The sequence below is a fragment of the Loxodonta africana genome, chromosome 17 (genome assembly GCF_030014295.1).
Source record: "Loxodonta africana isolate mLoxAfr1 chromosome 17, mLoxAfr1.hap2, whole genome shotgun sequence".
In the NCBI taxonomy this organism is placed as follows: Eukaryota; Metazoa; Chordata; class Mammalia; order Proboscidea; family Elephantidae; genus Loxodonta; species Loxodonta africana.
In genome coordinates, this window is record NC_087358.1 from 60,280,993 (window position 1) to 60,306,562 (window position 25,570).

Sequence of the window (25,570 nt, forward strand, 5' to 3'; positions counted from 1 at the left end):
CAACTCATATCTGATGTTATTATATCCAGAATATTTAAAGAAATCTCAAAGCTCAAGTAAGAAAACAAATATTCCAATGGAAAAAAAATGGGCAAAAGATATGAACAGACACTTCACCAAAGAAGATAAACAGACGGCATATAAAGACATGAATAGATAGATGCTCAACATCATTACCCAAAACCAAATCCACTGCCATCAAGTCAATTCCGACTCATAGCGACCCTACAAAGTAGAATTGCCCCATAGGGTTTCCAAGGAGCGCCTGGAGGATTTGAACTGCCGACATTTTGATTAGCAGCCAAACTCTTAACCACTGTGACACCAGGATATCCTCAACATCATCAGTCACAAGAAAATGAACACTCAAACCACTATGAGAGACTTCTACAGGTCTATGAGAATGGCTGAAATTAAAAAGACTGATCATATCAAGTGTTGGCAAGGATGCAGAGGCACTAAATTCTTATACATTGCTGGCAGAAATGTAAGATACAACCACTTTGGAAAACAGAATGGCAGTTTCTTAAAAAGTTAAATATACGTCTATTGTATTATCCAGCTATTCCACTTCTAGGTATTTACACAAGAGAAAAGAAATCACATATTCATACAAAGACCTGTACATGAATGTTTATACGAGTTTTATTTGCAACAACCCCAACTTGGTAACAATCCAAATGTCCCATCAACGGGTGAACGGATAAACGAATTGTAACATATCCATTAAACGGAATATGACTCAGCAATAAAAAAGGCATGAACTATTGACGCATACAACATTGAAGAATCTCAGAATAATTTAGCTGAATGAAAGAAGCTAAACAACAACAAAATAATACATATTATATATCACATAAAATTCTAAAAAATCCAAATAAACCCATGGTGACAGAGAACAGATGAGTGATTCCCAGGTGGTAAGAAAACCAGGAGAGTAACCATAAAGAGGCATGAGTAAACCTTGGGGGGTGATAAATTTATTTGATCAGTATATTAACTGTGGTGATGTTTCATGGTTGTATACACGTCAAAATTTATGAAACTGTACAATAAATATATATAGTTTATCTTACATAAATTATATTCAGTAACACTGTTTTAAAAAAGATTAGAATAATACATATTAAAGAGCTAACAGTGTGTTTCATTAAGATAATGCATGAGTTGGGTTTTATCCTTTGTGTTCTTCAGTGTTTTCCAAGTTTTCTGCATGGATCATATTTTATTTTTACAATGAGAACAAAAAGTTATACTTAACAATTTTTTTGAAAAACCACATTGTAAAGTAGTGACAACTATACTGGAAGTAGAGAAGAACTGTGGCATACTGAAGAAGGAGCAATATGATGGGTGACATATATTTGAATATCTTGGCTGATCAATATTGTTATGTTGTTAGGTGCTGAAGAGTTGATTTCGACTCATAGCAACCCTATGTAGAAAAGAACAAAATACTGCCCAGTCCTGAGCCATCCTCACAACCGTTGCTATGTTTCAGCCCCTTGTTGCAGCCATTGTGCCAATTCATCTCGTTGACGGTATTTCTCCTTTTCACTGATGCTGTACTTTACCAAGCATGGTGTCCTTCTCTGGGGACCCGTCCCTCCTGATAACATGTTCAAAGTAAGTGAGACAAAGTCTCATCATCTTCACTTCTAAGGAGCGTTCTGGCTATACTTCTTCCCAGGCAGATTTGTGCATTCTTCTGGCAGTCCATGGTATAATCCAAAGGCATCAATTCTTCTTTGGTCTTCCTTACTCAGTGTACAGCTTTTGCAATGCATATGAGGCAAATGAAAATACTACACCTTGGCTCAGGTGCACATTAGTAAGCAAGTTGACATCTTTGCTTCTTAACACTTTAAACAGGTCTTTTGCAGCAGATTTGCCAAATGCAATATGTCATTTGAGTTCTTGACTGCTGTTTCCATAGGCGTTGACTGCCAATCCAAGTAAAATGAAATCCTTGACAACTTCAATGTTTTCTCCCTTTATCGTGATGTTACTTATTGGTTCATTTGTGAGGATTTTTGTTTCTTTATGTTGAGGTATAATCCATACTAAAGGCTGTAGTCTTTGATCTTCATCAGTGAGTGTTCAAGTCCTCTTCACTTTCAGCAAGCAAGGTTTGCTGATCAATAGACCACAATTTAACACTCAGAACTTAATTTGCAACTTAGTCTACTAAAGTGCTTATCTGTAAGGCTGTTGTTAAATTTACTGAAGACACCTTTGTTGGTCTTAGTATAGCTAGTTATATTCATGACAAGACAATGATTGCCAAAAACATAAAATAAAATCAAGGAATGATCTTTGGTTATAAACGCATCTTAGAAAAACCAAGAATTTTCAGACCCTGTCAAACTAGTTCAAACTCTTTAAACACAAAGCATGAACTTTTCATTATTATGAGTCAGATTACAGAAAAAGCAATTGACAAGTTATAAATGGGATGCATTCTTTATTTTAATGAATTTTTAAACATGGTTCTACATTTTAATTGTTATTATTTAAATTACAAATCTAGGGACTTCTGGACAACATGGCGCCACAGACAGAAGCACCACATAGTCCCTCCACAGCAAAGACCTGAAAAACTAAGTAAAGCAGAGGCAAACGTCAGTCCTAGAACTCAAAATGTCAAAAGAGATAAAGAACTCAAACAAGCACCAGAAAGAATAAGAAACTGACAGAGAACAGAAAGCGAGGACAGATATGTCCAGAGGTTCCCCATCCGCAACATGGATTCGCCATCTTGGACTCCTGTCAGCCACTGATGGACAGGAAACGAGGGAAAGCAGCTTCACAGAGCTCCCAGCAGGAAACAGAGCACACGGTAACCAGAGATACACACTTTCCCAACCCCCATCCTCTCCCCACTGCTCTACCGCCATGCTTCCTGACTGGCAGCAGTGGCTTGGCCAGCCAGAAAGTACGGTGTCCATGTCACCTGGATTCATGCCACCCACATCAGAGATCGGCAGACAGGGAGTATGGAAAAGCAGCTTCACAAAGCTCCCAGCAGGAGACAGAGCACCCATTTTCCTAACCCCCACCCCTACCCCCAACCCCTGGCTTCCTCTGCTTCCTGCTGGTCACAGTCTCTTGGCCAGGAGGCAACTGCTTCAGTCCTGGACCACTTGGATTCACCCGGTGCACACTGGCCGGCTCCTTGAATGCCATCTGTCTGTTGCTGGGGTTGCTTTTTTCCATTTCTTTTGGTTTCTTCCATGCCTCCCACCACCTACCCCTCCTTTTTCTGAAACACCTGGTTCCATGGGCCATCTTTGCTTCCTCTTGAAAGGTTGTGAAGCCTTTCTAGACTGGGGAACCATTCCCCTGGCCCACGACACCATGCTGGTGGGATCCCCAGGGCTCTTTTTTTTTTCTTCTTCTTTGTTCTGTTTTGTTTTGTTTGTTTTCTTTTTCTTTTAGCAGCCCTTTCTAGCAGGGCTGCACTGCACAGCTTAGGAGCTACTCCCCCAATCTGTACACCCGTGTGGGTGGGATCCCTGGGGCCATATCTTTTTTCTTTCTTTTTCTCTTTTTTCCTTCCTGTCTTTCTTCATTTCTCAGTTCTCATCTCTCTATACTTATATTCTTTTCCTGTCTCCTGAATACCTATTGCTGTGTGACATCTATACCCCCTCTAGTGAGGTTATACTGCACAGTCTGGGAACCACTTCCCTGGTCTTTGTGTCCCACCAGTGGGACCCCTGGGGGGTTTTCTTTTCATTTCTTTTTTTCCAAATTTTTATCTACTTACTTTGTTTTTCTTTTTCCCCTTTTCTATTTTTTTTTTTCTCAATTTCTCAGTTTCTCATCTCTCCACTGCAATGGCAAGCTCCCTTTGCACTCTTTTTTTTGGGGGGGTTCTTTGTTTTTGGCTCCTGTTTCTCTCTCCTCTCTCTCCTCTTCCCATACCCATATTAGCTCCACATTACAGCCTTCCCCCTCCCTCCTGCCTACTTGCACCATGCACTGAACATCACACCCCCAAGCAGCACAGGCATGGCCTACTGAAACCTGCCTGGCTCTGATTCCAGGCTGGCCCTGTCCGCCCTAGTGCGTGCCACAAACACCCCATCCCAGCCCCTCCTCTTCAGCTGGACCTGCCATGCTGTACCACAGCTGAGAGACTGGCCCTGCCCATTGGACAAGGAGGTGAAAAATATCGTGACTACAGACGAATAAACAACAAAGAATGCACAGCCTGCTTGCTCAGGCATAACCAAATAACACAAAAAACAGGATGAAACAAAGGGATCTACAATCAAGAAACGAAGAAAATACTGACTGTCCTGAAGACAGCAGACAATACCAAAAACATACAAAAAAAAAAAAGGCCAAGATGGTTCCAGTAGGTGTACAAAATAAATTACAAATCTAATACATGCTTACTATAACTAAGGAAAAATTGTAAAAAATAAATAAATAAATGATCTCCCTTCTCAACCCCTTCCATTCTCAATCTCACTTCTAACCCAATGGCCCTACAAGGAGGTCAAAGTAAAAGCCCTGCGTGGGTTGTATCCTTCCACACTTTTCTCTGTATACAAACAGACATATAACACACGTGTAACAGTGTCCCAAGTTAAAAAAAATAAGAATCACTCTTCAATCTACACTTTTTATTTAACAATATTACACGAATATCTTCTAGGTCTATAGATATAAATCTAATTTATTCTTTTTGAATAACAGCAGAAGATTCCATAATATGGGTGTGTCATAATGTATTCAATCAGTCCCCTATTGATGGACTCAGGTTACTTCTAGTTTTTGCCACTACCAAAAATACCCACGGACTGCAACAAGTACTGTGTGCATATGCCCTTATATACTGATTTTTTTTTAAATAGATAAAACCTAAAAAAGAGACTCCCACATTAAAATGTATGTTTATGTTTTATTTAATAGTTATTGCTATATTACTTTTCTTTTATCATACTTAGTCAATCTATATGCTGACCAAATAATCCCAACAGTTGGACTATATGAAGAAGAACGCGGCATCAGAATTGGAGGAAGGCTAACAGCCTGTGATATGCAGGTGATACAACCTCGTTTGCTGAGGCAGAGGATTTGAAGCACTTACTTATGAAGATCAAAGACTATAGTCTTCAGTATGGATTACACCTTAACTTATAGGAAACAAAAATCCTCACAACTGGACCCATAAGCAACATCATGATAAATGGACAAAAGACTGAAGTTGTCGAGGATTTCATTTTACTTGGACCCACAATCAATGCCCGTGGAAGCAGCAGTCAAGAAATAAAGGATGTACTGCATTGGACAAATCTGCTACAAAACACTTCTTTAAAGTATTAAAAAGCAAAGATGTCACCTCGAGTACTAATGTGTGCCTGACCCAGGCCATGGTATTTTTAATCATTGCACATGCATGTGAAACCCTCACAGTGAATAAGGAAGACCAAAGAAGAGTTGATGCCTTTGAATCATGGTATTGATGAAGAATACTGAATGTACCAAGGACTGCCAGAAGAACGAACAAATATTTTTTAAAGTACAGCCAGAATGCTCCTTAGAAGTGAGGATGGCAAGGCTTCATTTCACATACTTGAACATGTTATCAGGAGAAGGACAACACGCTTGGTAAAGTACAGCATTGGCAAAAAAGAGGAAAACCCTTGACAAGGTGGACTGACACAGTGGCTGTGACAATGGGCTCAAACATAGCAACGATTGTGAAGACAGCGCAGGATCCAGCAATGTTTTGTTCTTTTGCGCTATCAGAACTGACTCAACGGCACCTAACAACAACAACATATTACTTTCCAAAAGAAATTGTATGAATTCATACTTCTACCAGCAACATATGATAATGCCCATTTCCCTGCAACCCTGTAATACATTTTAATTTTAGCCCTGAGCTACACAATCAGGTTGCCTCAAAAGGGGTCCCAAAATCCCAGGTCCAGTTGATATATGAGAAACGGTACCTTATTAATAATTTGTATCTCCCTTGAGTCAGAATCGACTCAACGGCACTGGGTTTTTTTAAACTATTAAGCACATGAAACAAGAGATATCATTGCTGATGTCAGATGGACCCTGGCTGAAAGCAGAGAATACCAGAAAGATGTTTTCCTGTGTTTTATTGACTATGAAAAGTCATTCAACTGTGGATCGTAACAAATTATGACTAACACTGTGAAGAATGGCAATTCCAGAACACTTAATTGCGCTCATGAGGAACCTGTACATAGATCAAGAGGCAGTTGTTCAGATAGAACAAGGGGGTACTGCGTGGTTTAGAGTCAAGAAAGCTATGCGTCAGGGTTGCACCCTTTCACTATACTTATTCAATCTGTATGCTGAGCAAATAACCTGAGAAGCTGGGCTATATGAAAAAGAACGTGGCACCAGAACTGGAAGGAGACTTGAACAACCTGTGATATGCAGATGACACAACCTTGCTTGCTGAAAGTGAAGAAGACTTGAAGCATGTACTAATGAAGATCAAAGACCCCCTTTCAACTCAGTATGGATTACGCCTCAACATAAAACAAAAATCCTCACAACTGGACCAGTAAGCAACATCCTGATAAATGGAGAAATGACAGAAGTTGTCAAGAATTTCATTTTTCACAATAGCAAAAAGACGGAAACAACCTAGATGCCCATCAACAGAGGAATGGATAAACAAACTGTGGTACATACACACAATGGAGTATTATACAATGATAAAGAACAACAATGAATCTGTGAAGCATCTCATAACATGGATGAATCTGGAGGACATTATGCCAAGTGAAATAAGGCAATCACAAAAGAACAAATATTGTATGAGACCACTAGTGTAAATACTCATGAAAGGGTTTTCATACAAAAAGAAACAATCTTTGATGGTTATGAGGGAGAGGAGGGGTGGGGATGGAAAGACACTTAATAGACAATAGATAAGTGGCAACTTTGGTGAAGGGTTATAGAGTACCACAATACTGGGGAAGCCAGCACAACCTGTACAAGGCAAGGTCATGGCAGCTCCATAGACACAACCAAACTCCCTGAGGGACCAAATTGGTGAGCTGCGGGCTGTGGGGACCATGATCTCGGGAAGTATCTGGCTCAACTGACATAACATAGTTTAAAAAGAGTATGTTCTATGTTCTGCTTTGGTGAACAGCATCTGGGGTCTTAAAAGCCTGCGAGCAGCCATCTAGGATACTCCACTGGTTTCACCCCTTTGGGAGCAAGGAAGAATGAAAAAAACTAAAGACACAAGGGAAAGATTAGTCCAAAGGACTAATGGACCACATCTACTACGGCCTCCACCAAAGTGAGTCCAGAACAATGAGATGGTGCCTGGCTACCACCACTGACTGCTCTGACAGGGATCACAATAGAGGGTCCCAAACAGAGCTGGAGAAAAATGTAGAACAAAATTCTAACTCAAAAAGAAGGACCAGACTTGCCCCTGGGCCCCCTTTCAACTCAGTAATGAGGTCACTCCTGAGGTTCACCCTTCAGCCAAAGGTTGAACAGACCTATGGAACAAAACATGACTAAAAGGGTACATCAGCCCTGGGGCAGGGATTGGAAGGTAGGAGGGAACAGGAAAGCTGGTAATAGGGAATCCAGGGTTGAGGAAGGGAGAGTGTTAACACGTTGTGGGATTGTTAACCAATGTCATAGAACAATGTGTGTGCTGTTTGATAAGAAACTACTTTTTTCTGTAAACCTTCATCTAAAGTGCAGTAAAAAAGAAAAAAAAAACAAAAGAAAAAGAATTTCATTTAACTTGGATCCACAATCAACGTCCATGGAAGCAGCAGTCAAGAAATCAGAGGATACATTGCATTTGGCAAATCTGCTGCAAAAGACCCGTTTAAGGTGTTAAGAAGCAAGGATGTCACCTTGAAGACTAAGGCGCGCCTGACCCAAGCCATGGTGTTTTCAATTGCCTCATATGCATGTGAAAGCTGGACAATGAATAAGGAAGTCTGATGAAGAGCTGATGCCTTTGAGTTATGGTATGGGCAAAGAATATTGAATATACCATCAGCTGCCAGAAGAACTAACAAATCTGTCTTGGAAGAAGTACAGCCAGAATGCTCATTACAAGCGAGAATGACAGGACTTTGTCTCATATACTTTGGACATGTTATCAGGAGGGACCAGTCCCTGGGAAAGACATCATGCTTGGTAAAGTAGAGGGTCAGTGAAAAAGAGGAAGACCCTCAACAAGATGGATTGACACAGTGGCTATAACAATGGCTCAAGCATAGCAACGATTGTGGTGATGGTGTAGGACTGGGGAGTGTTTCATTCTTTTGTGCATAGGGTCACTATGAGTCAGAATTGACTCGACGGTACCTAACAACAACAACTATTAAGCAAGGAGCCCTGGTGGCACAACGGTTAAGTGCTCAGCTGCTAACCAAAAGGTCGGCGGTTCAAACCTACCAAGACTCCACAGGAAAAAAGACCTGGCAATCTCCTCCCCTAAAGATTACAGCCTAGCAGTTCTACTCTGTCATACAGGGTGGCTATAAGTCAGATTCGACTTGATAGCACACGACAACTATTAAATAGGATTAGAACATCATATACTTATTGGCCATTTGGAAGCCTCTTCTGTGACATGCCTATTTAAATCCTTTGCCAGTTTTCTACTGGATGACGTGATTTTTCTTATCAATTTGTAAGATAAATATGTATGTTAAGAATATTAATCTTCTATTAATACTCTGTCAAACCCCAAACCCACTGCCATCTAGTCAGTTTTGACTCATTGCGACCCCATACGGTTTCCAAGGCTGTAAATCTCTACGGAAGCGGACTGGCACATCCTTCTTCCACAGAGTCGCTGGAGGTTTTGAACTGCTAATCTTTCGGTTAGCAGTCAATCACATTAACCACTGTGTATGTGTTATATAGACAGTAAAAATATAATTTTTAAGTTAGGGATTTACTACTTGAATTTTCTCATTTAAACAATTTCATTAGTGGATCTAAAGAAGATTATTTAACATACGACACTGCTCAATAATTTTATACAAAGTAACAGGAAGCAGCAATAGTAATTAAACAAAATAGCAATAAAATTTTAATCTATCTGGCAGACAGTGCCTGGGAGAAAGAAGACTAAATTCACTAAGATCAGGCACTTAATAAAGACTGCTGTAGAGCCTCCATGGGTGACTTCCAGGCATGTTCAACTGCTTTAAAAGCTGATGGCGCTGTTTCTTTTGAGAGTTGTATTCCTAAAAACACTTCTAAAGAAATCTCAAAGGTTATCCTTTTATTAACGTAAAATCCCTAATAACGAGAGGCAAATTGTGCAACTACAGACAATAAGGCAGATCTTAAGGATTGGGGGCCTCGCTTCTCAGACTAATTCCAAGCTCTGAGTCTGTTAGGTAAGGGCATCTTAGGTAATACCTCCCCAGGGCCCTTTTCTATAACCTCTGTCACTAATTCATTAAAAGCGACAAGTAGCTGCAATGATTGTTCTGCATTATCTATATTCACACAAAAGTTACAGTGTTTTTCCAGGCTATTCTGTCATTTATGACATTGACAAGTTTCTCAAACCTCTTAAAGTTATTTACAAATGAAAGAGAAAATTTCTCCCCCAAAAGAAAAAAACCCTCATCCTGTTGACTTTATGCCCAAACTCAACATTTTCAGAGCAACAATGGGGTGACTCAGAAAATCTTTGTGGGCCCTGGTTGCTTGGAAAAGAGTTCAGTGTGTCCCCTAAACCTTACATGACCTCACATCTAATTGGTCCACTGACTACAACAGATTATGTAAGGAAGCCGGAATATCACTCTGAGATCATCTATTGAAAACCGGCTAGCCTGCAGCGCCACCTCACACGGCAAACCCTTGAAGAAATACCACCTTTGATACAATATAGCTTCACTTCAAGCACAAAAACATGAAAGAATCCCTTTTCAAAAACTGCCAATTTCGTCTAAGCCTGGGGATTCAGCTTTCACACAAAAAGGCAAAAGAGCTTCAATTATCCACTTCAGCACTGCCAAGTGAGAGACTTGGGACTCAGATGATAAATGGAAGTTTTAATAGTGAAGGCAGGCGGTGACAAGATCTAGATAACAGAAAAACTGAAGAGCAAGCCAACTCCTGTGTCTATAATGGCCCATGCGCTGGGCTAGGTGTGTGAGCTAGAAAGCTGTCCTGCTGTGCCTGATACTGTGAAGACAGAAACAGGTTGAATGACCATTATCTCAATCAGACTCTCAATGAATTAAGACATTGTACTGTGATGAGATAATACTACTTCTGTGTGATTTTAAATTTAATTTCAGATGTTCACTGAGGAGTATTTCCAGTCTATAGCTTCTGGCAGTTAGCAGAATTTCTACCAATCTATTAAATAGATGTTAAATATGAATATCAGGGTTTATATTTTAATATTATGATTTATATTTCTTTACTGCTATAAGACAGTAGTGATTTTCAGTGCTCTGAGTAAGAACTTTGGTAACAGTAGAATAAAATAGCACTGCCATGCCTCAACTAGCTCCAGATTTTTCATACTATCCTTCTTTCTATTCCAGGACTTATTCTAAAAATCAAGACAAAGTAGCCAGAGACACTGTAGCCGACTGTAAAAGGAAAACCAAACAGAAGTCAGGAAATCTGGGCTTTGCTACTAATTTGTCTTCTGGCCTCTTTCTTTCACTTTCCTGGCTACAAAATGAGGGTTTTAATGAGAATAATAATTGCTCAAGTTGCTTCCTGCAACAAAAGTCTATTATTTTATGTTGTATTTCAAAGTATTAAATACTCAAGAAGCAAAAATCCTTTTAGAATTAGCTAATTTGAGGCATAAATACTGGAAGGAAAGCAATAGAGTATCAAACTTCAACAAACACCATTTCTAAAATATTTTTTTGAGTGCTAAATAGAAAATAAAAAAAAAAAAACTATCAGAGTTCCCTCATAACCAAAACCCATGCTCTCTAAGCAAACATGTTACAGCAAGAGTGAAGCCAAACAATTTTAATTTTCTAATTTTGGAAATAGTACCTAAGAGAGGGAGAATAAGCTAAACAGATACACTACATGAACATAATACAGTAAAGGAATGCACAAAGACATGTACTATACAATACAAAATATCTGTCCGATCAACATGTGGCCACCACATAATGTATATGCAGATACTTCAGACCTTGGTTGATTTAGCTCAGCCTCTTCTCCCATTTCAAGTTAACGGAACTCATAACAGTCTTTTTCGTAAAGATAGATATGGTTGCTTATAAGAAAGCCTACTAGGGACAATGTAATAATTTACTACCGGGAAAAACATATCCTAGTGATGATGGTCAGTACCATCATCTTCATATACAAAAGAAAATACGTTAGATACTTTTTGATATTATGAATATAGTAGGAACAATGATGAATGGATAGCAAGCACAAAATATGCAAACTGGAGTCTACAGCCCATCCAGCTGCATTTAATGTAAGCTCTCTTCAGGTAAATGTCAAAGGAACATCTACTAACAACGAAACACACAGGAAAAGAAAAATTTTTATTACATAAAAGATGCATGAAAACAGTAATAAAAACTAAAAGTATGTAAACGAGAAAACATTGCAGTGGGTTTTGTTGCTGTTTTGGGTATGGGTTTTGTTTTGTTTTGTTCTGGTGACAATTAGTGAGAGTTTTGCTATATTTAGAAACAGATAACTTTAACATTTGGGAACTTGATCCCAGCCAGTCTTTGTAATGTCCCTCAGTAATTTGCAAAGAATAAATATACATTCATTGTAAGTCTATACTTAAAAGTTTTAAAATAGACGCTATCCTAAGATTCCTTGAACCCTTAAAGCTAGTACAGATATTCTTGTGAATTCTCCCACTTGATAAGAAAATCCCCCAAATAACTAAACATTTGAGACTATGACAAAATATTTCAGCTGACTCCAGATAGGAGATGATGCCATTTTAGAAGCTAAAAGAAGAGACGGACAGGGCTATCCTGTTTGGAGATGTCAGGCAATTACTATGCTTCATGTCTCAGTGAGACAGAAAAGACCAACCTTCTTTCCACCATGGAAACACACTAGGATTGATCTTCGAAAGGAAACTGAAACCTATTTGAAGAGCCTACTGCTCTTTGTGATCCTGCAAACAACCCAAATGATGGAAAATTAAAAATAAAATCTAGATGGAATGCATAGTAGATGTCATTCTATAAGGGCAACACTGTATGAAGAGTAAATGTTTTTTAGCATATCTCAAGGTAAAGCACAGCAGCCCTCAGTAATCCCCAAACTCAACAGTGACATGGCATTAAATAATGGGAAATGAAACAGGAATCAGGAGGCTTGGGGAATGGTGTGGCAAGGACTCACACTTACCGAGCACTACAAGCCCTGGTGTTGTAATGGTTAAGCATTTGACTGCTAAGCAGAAGCCTGGCAGTTCGAATCCACCATCCGCTCCCTGGAAACCCTATGGGGCAATTCTACTCTCCTGTAGGGTCGCTATCATTCGGAATCGACTCTACGGGCAATGGGTTTTTTGTTGTTGCTCTTGTTGTTTTTAATATGTCAGGCACTATCCTACACGTTTCACATATGCTATTTCTTTTATATACAATATATGTACAAGGTTGAGACTCAGAGTCATTAAATAACCTACAGAAAGTCACACAGCAAAAAATTAGTACAGTCAAAATTTTAAACATAATCTGTCTCCAAGCAGTGATTTCCCTAAGAACTCAAACTACATAAGAGTTTTGCTGTTGGCTATCAAGCATGGACCTTACCCATCTCTGAAGTTTACTGTAAAAAGTTAGCTATGTTCGTAATAAGAAAAGGCCCAGAAATCACGAAAAATTATATTTTTTTCTCTCTCAATTATCATATACCCATGGCATGTAAGATACTACAGATCCATTTCGTAAATTTTTCTCCAGAGAATTATAACAAGAATTTGTGATACTAACCTCACCTCCAGAAAAGGAAACCTGCCTATTATGATAATATGATGAGGCATAGCCATTAAATAACAGACATTAAAAATAAATGTTCCTGACTCCCACTTCTAGTTAGGATGAAAAGTCACAAGAGAATTTCACTTCCACCCTAACAACCAGAACAAGCCAGTTAATTTATAAAAATCACAGTTTCTTAAAACCCATCACATAGTTAAGGATGCAAAGAAACATAAATGAATTAAATTCTAGAAAGTAATGAGACCTTCTGAGGAGGGAAGAGACCCACAGCTAACTTTTACCTCTGGTGGAACAGCAGAAAGGGGAAGAATCTGCTATACATGTATGTGTGAGAAGTAAGCCAAACTTTTTTTCTTTTTTAATTGTCCTTTAGGTCAAAGTTTACAGCTCAAGTTAGTTTTTCATACAAAAATTTATACACAAATTGTTATGTGACCCTCGTTGCTATCCCTATAAAGTGACCACACATTCCTCCTTTCCACCCTGGATTTCCCATGTGCATTCAACCAGCTCCTGTCCGTTTTTGCCTTCTCATCTCGCCTCTGGACAGGAGCTGCCCATTTAGTCTCATGTATCTATTTGAACTAAGAAGCACACTCTTCATGAGTATCATTTTATGTCTTACAGTCCAGTCTATTCTTCGTCTGAAGAGGTGGCTTCAGGGATGATTTTAATTCTGGGTTAAGGGAGAGTCTGGGGGCCACATCTTCTGGGGTTTCTCCAGTCAAGCATTAAGTCTGGTCTTTTTACCAGAATTTTAGGAGTCTGTCAGGGACTCTCTGTTGTGTTCCCTGTCAGGGTGGTCACCGGTGGTAGCCGGGCACCATCTAGTTATTCTGTTCTCAGACTGATGGAATCTCTGGTTTATGTGGCCCTTTCATCTCCTGGGCTGATATTTTCCTTGTATCTTTGATGTTCTTCATTCTCCTCTGCTCCAGGTGGGTTGGGACCAATTGATGCATCTTAGATGGCCTCTTGCTAGACAAGTCAAACTTTTAACAAACTGACAATGGCCACGCTCAGGTTGCCAGGATGGATCAGTATACTGCGAAGTTCCAGTCATAGGGAAATCTGAACCTACCCACCTACTCCTTCCCATTGGCCTTCATCGAGTACATAGGCACACATACTGAAAAGCAGAGGCAAGGCAGAAGCTGAGAGCTATCCTTCCTGAAGCACACTGGATCTAATCTCAGTGAAAGGCAACAGCCCACTGAAGGCAGAGGTGAAACAGAAGAAGTAACAGAAATTCCTCCAAGGCAATCTAGGTCTTTATCTAGTCGAAGGTGGCAGGTGCTCAAGAATGGTGCTAGGCCAAGAGAGCTGAGGTAAGTAAATCCCTCTCAGGCATTCTTGGGCTCCACTGAAGTGGCCTCCGGAGGCCAGCGGCAGGTCAACAGAACAGGCTTTCTTACAGACTAAAGAGATCAGAGAACCCCAAAAAAGATAAATTCCAAGAAAATCACACCCGGGTATATCAAAGCCAAACTACTGGTGGAAAAATAAACAAAATCTTAAAGGAAGAGAGAGGAAAAAGACAAATTACAAACAGGGGAACGACAACAACAAAAACTACAGGCGATTTTTCATTAAAAATAATGGGACAATATCTTTAAAGTACTCCAAAAAAAAAAAAGTAAAAACAGGTATTCCATAGCCAGCAAAAATATCCTTTGAAAATAAAAGCAAAATAAAGACATTCCCAGACAGGTTAAAACCAAGAGAATTTGTATTTAGCAGACATACAGTAAAAGAAACGCTAAAAGAGGCTCTTGTGGCTGAGAAACACTAAAAAAAAATCTATCAAGACTAAAAAGGTCTTAGGAGAAAATGCAGAATATCTTCACAACATTGGAATAGGCAAAGATTTCAAAGACAAGGCACATAGAGAAAAAAAATTTCTTCTAACCAAAGGATCTTGTTGTTGTTAGATGCCATTGAGTCCGTTCCGACCCAGAGTGACCCTATGTACAAGAGAACGAAACACTGCCCAGTCCTGCGCCATTCTCACAATTCTTGCTATGTTCAAGCCCATTGTTGCAGCCACTGTGTCAGTCCGTCTCACTGAAGGTTTTCCTCTTTTTCACTGACCCTCTGCTTTACAAAGCATGATGTCCTTCTCCAGAGACTGGTCCTTCCTACTAACATGTCCAAAGTAAGTGAAACAAAGTTTCACCATCATCCTGACTTCGAAGAAGCATTCTGGCTCTACTTCCTCCAAAACAGATATGTTCGTTCATCTAACAGACCATGGTTTAAAAATACCATTGAGACAACGAATAGGCAAGCAATAGGTTGAGAAAAAGTATTCATAATGCATATATATGACAAAGGACTTATATCCAAAACATACACACACACAAAAAAAAAAAAAACTTTTACAAATCAACAATAAACAAACAAATCATCTTTTAAAATGGACAACACACAAATACCTCACAAAAGAAGATATGCCCAATAAGCAAAAGAAAAGATCTTGAATATCATTACTCATCAGGGAAATATAAATTAAAACCACACGAAAAGAGAACTACTAGAATGCTAGAGTGAGAACCTCTGAAAATCTATTTCTCCATAAAAGCAATGACAACATCAGCAAAAATTGTCAATATCAACTTTTTCAGAACTCTGGAAATTAATCAAAGGCATTCAACAATCCAAGGAACATTTATTCAAGAAAAACAGATGAATCTTGGTAAGAACAGTGGGATTTGTGGAGTTTCACCTTGCCCTATTCCCCTCCCCTTCTCCTTGGTTCTGAGGTGATCTTAAAAACTAACAACCCACAATCAAGATGAAAGCCAGGTGCCTGGAAGACACTGAAGGGGACAGAACAGTGTTGTAGCTCCCCAAAAGGCCCACCTCAGATGCAGTAAAATGAATCAGTATTATACAGCCTTTCTAGCCATTGTCTTGTAACTCCCACAAAATGATTGGCTGGGCCACAATCGTGCAAGGGATTGGTCAGTTTCCTATGCAAATTGAGTGATCTGTAGCCTACAAAGGGAACTGACAAGTTTGTGGTCCTGGAGGATGGACCATGCCTTAAAATTTACAAGGAGTAGCCTTATGTAAGTGTCAATCCCACAGAGGTTCAGAGAGACCTCACTAACATCAAGAAGACTCTGGAATACAGTGCATCCTTTGGACCAAGGACCCAGGGTCCCTGCACTGAGAACCTCCTAGACCTAGAAGAGAGAGTTATAGCACAGAAGCCAGGACAAGATGGAAGGTGGCTGCGGTGGGCTTGGGCCCACAAAGCGAGGCAGCTGCAGGTAGGCCTGGCGGTCCACAGAGCAAGAACCGAAACTGAGCGCCTCTGAACAGGAGGCTTGCCAGCGGAGCTAAAAGAGCTATAACACTTATCCATGCAGGGCAGAGGCCTGAGCGTGCCCCGTGCAGGAATCTTTCTACAGAAGGGCAGAGCCAGATGCCTCTGGGTAAGAGGTGTCAGTGGAGCTAAAAGAGCAGTAACACTTGCTTGTGCAGGATAAGAGAGGCCTAAGTGTGCCCCATGCAGGGGATGCATGCCTTCCACCCTGGGCAGCAGGGGCCTGGGTAGCACATGGCAAGAAAGCCCTGCAGGTCTGGATAACATAGCAAGAGCTGGATTTAGAAAGGCCCAGCGGCTTGGAGATCCTGTGCAGGGGTCTTCCTGCCAGTGCGTAGAGGCCAGTGAGACCCAGTGGCCAGAGCACGAGCCTTGGGAGCCTTGCAGACCCTCCAGCAGCGTGGCGGTAGCAGAGGCAGCGGTGAAGTAAACACAGCATCTGACCTGAACCAGAGTGGCCCAGCAACACAGAACAGACATGGGTAACTTGGAGAAGGGTAAGCAGTTCTCCTTTGGGAATCTGTTGTTATTGTCTAATGTTTGCCTTCTAAAAAGAATGCTAATGGCTTTCACTTTGCAAACACTGCGTTAGTGTCTCAGGTGTCTGGCTTAATCACAGATGACCATAGCACCCACAGAATGGTTGATGTCAATGGGTGTACGTGCTTCATTCCTAGCAGTTTTATGGCTGGCTGGAAGTATAAGGCACATTCTGCCTGCATGTGCAGTGCAGACAGACAGTCAGACAGAACACACCAGAGAAACCTCACTACTTGACATGCCTGGCAACTCCCTGAAATGCCCCATTCTCAGAGTTTTTCTTTCTTTGACCCAACTAAGAGCTCACCATTTACAAACAGTACTATCCCAGAGCTTGTCAAAAAAAATCAGCAGTAATTGTTTAACATCATAGCCACCTAAGGCAATAGTAACAGATGGGGCTAACAAGAGGCTGACCAAACACCGTGTCAGTGGAGCCTAAAAGAGGAAAAACTGGGAATGAGATATCCACAGAGGACTTTGAAAAACTCCAATATATTCTTGGGAATATAGGAGGCCCCATGTCAAGGAAAGCACTAAGAAGGCCCTAACTTCTCAAAAGAATCTCTCAAAAGAAACCATGTCTAAATAATTAAAGGAAAATACACCAGAAAAAACCCAGTGCCCTCGAGCTATTTTGATTCACAGCGACCCTATAGGACAGAGTAGAACTGCCTGCCCCAAAGAGTTTCCAAGGAGCACCTGGCGGATTCGAACTGCCATCGCTTTGGTTAGCAGCTGTAGCACTTAACCACTACGCCACCAAGGTTTCCGGAAAATACACAGATAAGTTTAATAGCTCACTTCTCACCAGAAACTATGGAGGATAGAAGGCAGTGGGAAGACATATTTGGAGTGCTAAAACAAAAAACCTGTCAACCAAATATCATACATCCAGCAAAACTATCCTTCAAAAACAAAGGAGAAAGTAAGACATTCCCAGAAAAGCTGACAAAATTAATTGCTAGCACACCTCCCCTACAAGAAATACTAAAGGGAGTCCTTCTTTCAGGCAGAAAGGAAAGGACACTCGGCAGTAACTTGAATCCACAAAAAAATAAAGAATACCTGTAAAGGTAACACATTGTAAATATAAAGAGAGAATAAATGTGTTTTTGTTTGCAAGTCCTTTCTTCTCCTATCTAATGTAAAAGAAAACGTCATTAAAGCCATAATTATAAAACTGTGTCGATGAGCATACAATGTATAAAGATGTCATTTGTATGACGATAATAGTATAAGAGGAGATGGAAGGAAAACAGAGCTTTATTGGAGCAAAGTTTTTGTATACTACTGAAATTATATTAGTATTAATCTGAAAAAGATGGTTTTAGGTTAAAGTACTAATTGTAACCATAGCGGCAACCACTGAGAAAATGATTTGAAAACATATATAGTAAAAGGAACAATGGGCCAATTGGAGAGGACAGATTACAAAGACATTTCGGGAGGTAGACAGTGGAACTTTAGGTTAGAGGAAAGAGAAAGTCTCTCTGGAGGAACATACAGTTTAGCCAAAGAATCATAAGCATCAACAGAAATTATTCTATGTTGTGCCCCACGCCTGGAACACAGAATAGGAGAAGGAGATGGCAGGAGGTGAGGCTGAGACGAGATCAAGAAGGCTAAGGGGTGATCTTTGTTCTTAAGGTAGTAGAGATCCTCTAAGGAATTTTGAGCAAAGAAGTAACAGGATTTTGAGCAAAGAAGTAACAGCACTGCCAGTCATTAACCCCAGTGCCGTCATTAGGGAAATGCAAATCAAAAAGAGATACCACTTCACACCCAGTAGGATGGCTATAATGAAAAAAGACAACAGCCAGTATTGGCTAAGATGTGGAGAAACTGAAACCCTCACACACTGCAGGTGGGAAAGCAGAATGGTGCAGCTGCTTGGGAAAACAGCTTACACAGAGAGCTACCATATGACCCAGCAATTCCACTCCTAGGTGTATACCCAAGAGTATTGAAAACATGTCCACAAAAATACTTGTACTTGAGTATTCATAGCAGCATTATTCATAATAGCCAAAAAGCAGAAATAACCCAAATGTACACCAATGAGTGAATGGTGAAACAACTTGCAGTATATCCATACAATGTAGTATTATTCTAGCATAAAAAGGAATGAAGTACTTATACATGCTGTAACATGGAGAAACCTTGAAAACATTATGCTAAGTGAAACAAGCCAGATACAAAAGGCCAGGTATTGCTCTATTTGCATGAAATATCCAAAATAGGCAAATACATAGAAGCAAAAAGTAGCTCCATGGTTGCCTTGAACTGGGGAGAGGAAGGAATGGGGAATGACTGCTAATGGGTACGGGGTTTCTTTGAGGAATGATGAAAATGTTCTAAAATTAGGTAGTAGCGACGGTTCCACAACTCTGTGACTATATTAAAAACTAGTGAATTATACAATTTTAAAAAGTGAATTTTATGGTGTATGAATTATATCTCAGTGATTAAGAGCTACAGCTGCTAACCAAAAGGTCAGCAGTTCAAATCCATCAAGGGCTCCTTGGAAACCATATAGGGAAGTTCTACTCTGTCCTATAGAGTCGTTGTAAGTCAGAACCAACTCGACGGCAATGGGTTTGGAAATCCTGGTGGCGTAGTGTTTAAGAACTACAGCTACTAACCAAAAGGTTGGCAGTGTGAATCCACCAGGCGCTCCGTAGAAACCCTATAAGGCAATTCTACTCTGTCCTATAGGGTCACTACGAGTTGGAATCGACTCGGCAGCAACAGGGTTTTAAAAGTGTTTTTAAAAAAACCACAATGAGTTCCCATTTAACACCTAGTAACCAGAAACCTAGTAGAATGAGTAAAATGAAAAAGACTAGAAACACTGATGCCGGCAAAGGTATAGATCAATACTGTTCGTCACAGCATAAAATGGTACAACTATATTAAAGAATTGTTTGGCAGTTTTTTATAAAGCTAAATAGGCATCTACCTATGACTCATCAGTTCAACTCCTAGTTATTTAATCAATAGAAGGGAAAACTTATGACCACAACACTTGTACAGGAATGTTGAGAGCACCTTATTTATAACAGCAAGAAATGGAAACTATCCAAACGTCCATGAACAGAAGAATGGATATACAAATTGTGATATATGTATGCAATAGAATACCACTCAGCAATTAAAAACCGATAGATAGAGCAACATGGATGATTCTCAAAAATCACTGTTTCTCAATCTCAAAATAAATGTTTCTACTGAAATATTTATGAGTGAAGTGCTAAGACATCTGAGATTTGTTTTAAATACCTCAGAACAACAAAAAAAAAATGGGCCAGGTAAAACAAGATTGCCATAATGTTGATAAACGTTGAAGCAGGGGTTTATACTACACTCTCTAGTTTTGAGTATGTTTGAAAATCCCCCCCAAAAAAAGTTGAAATAAATAAATGAATATTTCTTACTGTAGTTCTGTGGCACTAGTTCCGGGCTCTTAGGACTTTTCAACTTGTAGGTTACATCTCCAATATTAACTGTATCACCTACAAAGAGAATAAGAAAAACACAACCATTATAAGAGACAAGAAAGAAAACCTCACACTGTGCCTTTCCCAGCAATGGTTCTTCTGGCCTTCAGAGAGGGATTTTTGTTGTTAGCTACTGTCAATCAGTCAAGTAAATTCCAACTCATGGTGACCCCATATGTGCAGAGTAGAACCGCTCCATAGGGTTTTCAAGGCTATGACCTTTCGGAAGCAGATTGCCAGGTCTGTCTTCTGAGGCACCTCTGGATGGGTTTGAACTGCCAACCTTTTGGTTAGTGGTTGACCCCTTAGCTGCTTGCGCCACCCAGGGACCCCTACAGAGAGGGACTGCAAGGATAAAAATCAAACCCCCACTTTTGAGTCCTCTACCGCTTCTGTTCTGACACCAGCTGCACATGCAGCACTTGTTCCTCTGACCCTGACCACCCGGGGCTACGTCAGACCTCACATGATAAAGAGCACAGTCCTAGGGACTGCCAAGTCTGTCCAAGACCTCAGATGCCAGCCACAGTGTGAAAGTCCCCGCAACACCTCCACTTCTGACCTGCTGACTACAAATTCAGGGGCTCCCTCTACTTCCTCAGGATACCATCCACAAGGTCAGGGATCAACAGCCCTCCTTACTTCTGACCTGCTGGCTCCTACTACTCCCTTGGGCTTAATAATTTGCTCGAATGACTCACAGAACTTAAGAGAAAGCACTATACTAACAATTACATTTTTACTACAGCAAAAAAGATATAAATGAAGACATACATAGGGCAAGGTCTGGGACGGGTTTCCAACGCAGATTTTCCATGTTCCAGAAAGAAATATGCTACCCTCCCAGCTGTATCAATGTCTACACCAGCCAGGAAACCCAGAGAGCATATATGTCCAGAGCCTTTAATGGGACCTCATTACATAGGCAACGGGTTTGGGTTTTTGTCACCCTGGAGACTAAGGTGTGCCTGACCCAAGTCATGGTATTTTCAACCACATTATATGCATGTGAAAGCTGGACAATGAGTAAGGAAGACCGAAGAAGAACTGATGCCTTTGAATTGTGGTATTGGCAAAGAATGTTGAATATATCATAGACTGCCAGAAGAACGAACACATTTGTCTTGGAAGAAGTACAACCAGAATGCTCCTTAGAAGCAAGGATGGCAAGAGTGTGTATTACATACTTTGGGCATGTTGTCAGGAGGGATCAGTCCCTGGAGAAGGACATTATGCTTGGTAAAGTATACAGGGTCAGCAGAAGAGAGGAAGAACCTCAACGTGATGGACTGACACAGTGCCTGCAACAATGGGCTCAAGCATAAAAATGATTCTAAGGATGACACAGGACTGGGCAGTGTTTCGTTCTGTGGTACAGAGGGTCACTGTGAGTCGAAACTGACTCAACAGCACCTAACGACAACAATATTATATATGCATGATTGATTGAGTCCTGCCCCCCTCCTCTGAAGTTAGCTGATATCATGAGGTGGTCTTTCTCGTCTGGCCAGCCCCCACCTGAGTCATCTTATTAGCATAAACTCTCAGGTGTGGCTTGGAGACCTATAGGTAACAAAACCAAAAACCCAAACCCACTGCCATCGAGTCAATTCCCTACAGTGACCCTACAGGACAGAGTAGAACTGCCCCCACAGGGTTTCCAATGAGTGGCGGGTGGATTCGAATTGCCGATCTTTTGGTTAGCAGCCAAGCTCTTAACCACTACACCACCAGGGCTCCATAGATTAAAAAAAAAAAAAAAATTCACTGCCGTCCAGTCAATTCCGACTCATAGCAACCCTATACCACAAAGTTGAATTGCCCCATGGTTTCCAAGGAGCGCCTGGTAGATTCCAACTGCAGACCCTTTCGTTAGCAGCCGTAGCTCTTAACCACTACACCACCAGAGTTTCACCACAATTATTCAGGAAATTCTAAGAGTATATAAAGACCAAATTACTTAAGGTAAAGCTAATGTAAACCCCATGGGGATATTACCAAAACACTCCACACATCTAACTATGTCAGGCACCAGAGACTCTGCTCTCAAACTTCTATCCAAAGTTATATAAAGGAGAAACAAGGCATCAGTGATATTCACATTTTAAATGCTAGCTTAGGAAAAAAGAAAAAGATAAAATACAATCAAATATATTATCCAGCTTTTTTTTTCATTAACAATAATGTTAATATGGTCAACAACGATTAAAAGGATGCATTTTGTTTAAGACTATTCAAAGCATCAATAGGGTGAAATTTTGACATGTACCTTCAAACTTTTTGCATCTTTACCAGTCTTTGTTTTTATTATATGCAATTTCAAGTTTTCCAGAAAACTACCTAAAAGTTCAATATTTCTAGGTACATTAAAAGGACAAACTCCCAGTGGCATATATGCCAAGAATTCCTAGTTGAAACACGCAGAACAGAACAGTAAATTCTCAGTAACCTCTAAAAGCCTCTAATTCTTTTAAAGTAACATTAATCTGTAGCTGATCTTCTGAAGTGCAAGATTAGACACTAAACCAAACAGTCTTTCTAAGCTTTACTCTCTCTAACAGCAAAAAAGGCAGGTTAATGCCATCTGCACCTGGATCTATGCTTGGAAAGAACTCAGAGACACGCAGAAAAAGTAGCTGTGCAAAACACATCTCTCGGCATCACCAGCTGAGAGCTAATGAGGTATGCTGGCGTAAGACTAACACCATAAATCAGGATGGTAATAAGAATAACAGTGACAGCCAACACTTGTTTAATGCTTACTATCTTCTAAGTACACATTTCCAAAATAACCCCATGAGACAGATATTTTACAGATGAGGAAATTTATAAATCTGTGAAAAAGTTTTTATAGATGAAGAAATTTATTACAGATGTGTAGGGTCGCTATAAGTAGGAATCGACTCGATGACAGTGGGTTTGGTTTTTTTGGTTTTTGTAGTAAATTGAGAAAGATTAGGAAGACATACAAAACAAAATTGTTGCTAAGCCCAAAATTAGCAGCCAGAATAAGACCAGGCAAAACATATTGAGGACAAAAATCCAAAGGGCTGCAAACCTCCTCCATAGCCTACTATACCTACTCTTACCCCCTCCACCTATCAACTCTTTGTCTCCAAAAAGTCTGTGGAAGTGATAAAAGGACAGTCCCTACACCAGCAGCCTCAGCATCATTTGGGACTCGAAATGCAAATTCTCGGGCCCCAACCACCACCACTCATCTGTCAGTGGATGCCTGTGTGTTGCTCTAATGTAGAACAGGTTTCAGTGAGGCTTCCAGGCTAAGACAGACTAGGAAGAAAGGCCTGGAGATCTACTTCCTAAGATCAACCAGTGAAAACCCTGTGGATCACAAGGGTGCAACCCTGTTGCGCACGGGGTCGCCATGAGTCCAGGGCTGACTCACTAGTAAATAACCACACCACTATCACCCACAGAATCAGGAACTGTGTTTCAACAAGCCCTCCGGGTGATTTCCAATGCAAATTCGAGAATCACTAGTCCATTAAGTCCTAATGTCCTCAAAAACCAGGTGCTCATCAGGTTCTCATATTACAACTCTACTTACTTCAAGGTATTTGGCTGACTGATGATCCTGCCCTATTTCACTAATGCAGAAAAATATAAATTAGCTACTTTCTAAAGGAGATTTTCTTTAGTAGTATCATTGCTTATCAATATAAGAGTGACGTTATGTACTACCAAAACCAACCCTACAGTATAGTTTGTAACATGAAGAATTACAGCACCGTATTTTCAAATAAAATGCCTTTATACATGTTATTTTTCTTCCTGGGGGAGAGGGGGACTATATTTTCTTGGCCTCCTAACAGAACAGATGTTGAGTAGTAATTACTGAATACAAGAACATTTTCAGTTCTCATTACAAGCCTTGCCCTCAGTATTGGGTCTGATAGACATCCTTCTAACAAACAATGGAGGAAGAGGACAGATTACATAATTCATGGTAACTTGACAAATGTCTACCTATTTCTTAAAAAAAAAATCAAGGTAAGAGCTCCACCACACACTTCTTACAAAAATAAATTCAAAACGATATAAAAAATAAATAAATATAAAATAATTAGAAAAATATAGGGCATGATGATGACCTTAGGAAGGACTTCTTAAATAAGAAAAAAAAAAGGAAAAGACAAAATATTTTATAACATTAAAACTTAACACTACTAGAACCCAGATATAAATCCATCCACATATAAGCAGCTGATATTGACAAAGGTCCAGTGTCAGTTACTTGGGGAAAAGATAGTCTTTTTAACAAACGGTGCTGGCATAACTGGATAGCCATTTGCCAAAAAATGAAACAGGACTCATACCTCACACCATGCACAAAAACTAACTCCAAGTGTATCAAAGACCTAAAAACAAACACTAAAACGATAAAGATCATGGAGGAAAAAGTAGGGACAATGTTAAGAGCCCTAATATAAGGCATAAACAGAATACAAAACATTACCAAAAATGACGAAGAGAAACCCAATAACTGGGAGCTCCTAAAAATCAAACACCTATGCTCATCTAAAGACTTCACCAAAAGAGTAAAAAGACCACCTACAGACTGGGAAAGAATTTTCAGCTATGACATCTCTGACCAGCGCCTGAGCTCTAAAATCTACATGATTCTGTCAAAACTCAACCACAAAAAGACAACCAACCCAGTCAAGAAGTGGGCAAAGAATGTGAACACGCACTTCACTAAAGAAGATATTCAGGCAGCTAACAGATACATGAGAAAATGCTCTCGATCATTAGCCATTAGAGAAATGCAAATTAAAACTATGATGAGATTCCATCTCACTCCAACAAGGCTGGCATTAATCCAAAAAAACACAAAATAATAAATGTTGGAGAGGCTGTGGAGAGATTGGAACTCTTATACACTGCTGGTGGGAATCTAAAATGGTACAACCACTTTGGAAATCTATCTGGCGTTTTCTTAAACAATTAGAAATAGAACTACCATACAACCCAGAAATCCCACTCCTCGGAATATACCCTAGAGATACAAGAGCCTTCATACAAACAGATATATGCACACCCATGTTTACTGCAGCTCTGTTTACAATAGCAAAAAGCTGGAAGCAACCAAGATGTCCATCAACGGATGAATGGGTAAATAAATTGTGGTATATTCACACAATGGAATACTATGCATCGATAAAGAACAGTGTCGAATCTGTGAAACATTTCATAGCATGGAGGAACCT

At 40.0% G+C, this 25,570-nt stretch overlaps 1 protein-coding gene across 4 annotated transcripts in view; it reads right to left on the bottom strand.

The window, feature by feature from the left end:
- VWA8 (von Willebrand factor A domain containing 8) overlaps nucleotides 1–25,570 on the bottom strand; it is a 473,608-nt gene that overhangs the window by 428,699 nt on the left and 19,339 nt on the right. For all 4 annotated transcript variants that reach the window (XR_010318190.1, XM_003412602.4, XM_064270072.1 and 1 more), the window contains exon 2: nucleotides 20,280–20,357. Coding sequence is in view for 3 of the 4 variants with exons in the window: in XM_003412602.4 (XP_003412650.2) it covers nucleotides 20,280–20,357 (78 nt within the window). In the remaining variant the exon portion in view is untranslated. The remainder of the gene's footprint in view (nucleotides 1–20,279; nucleotides 20,358–25,570) is intronic.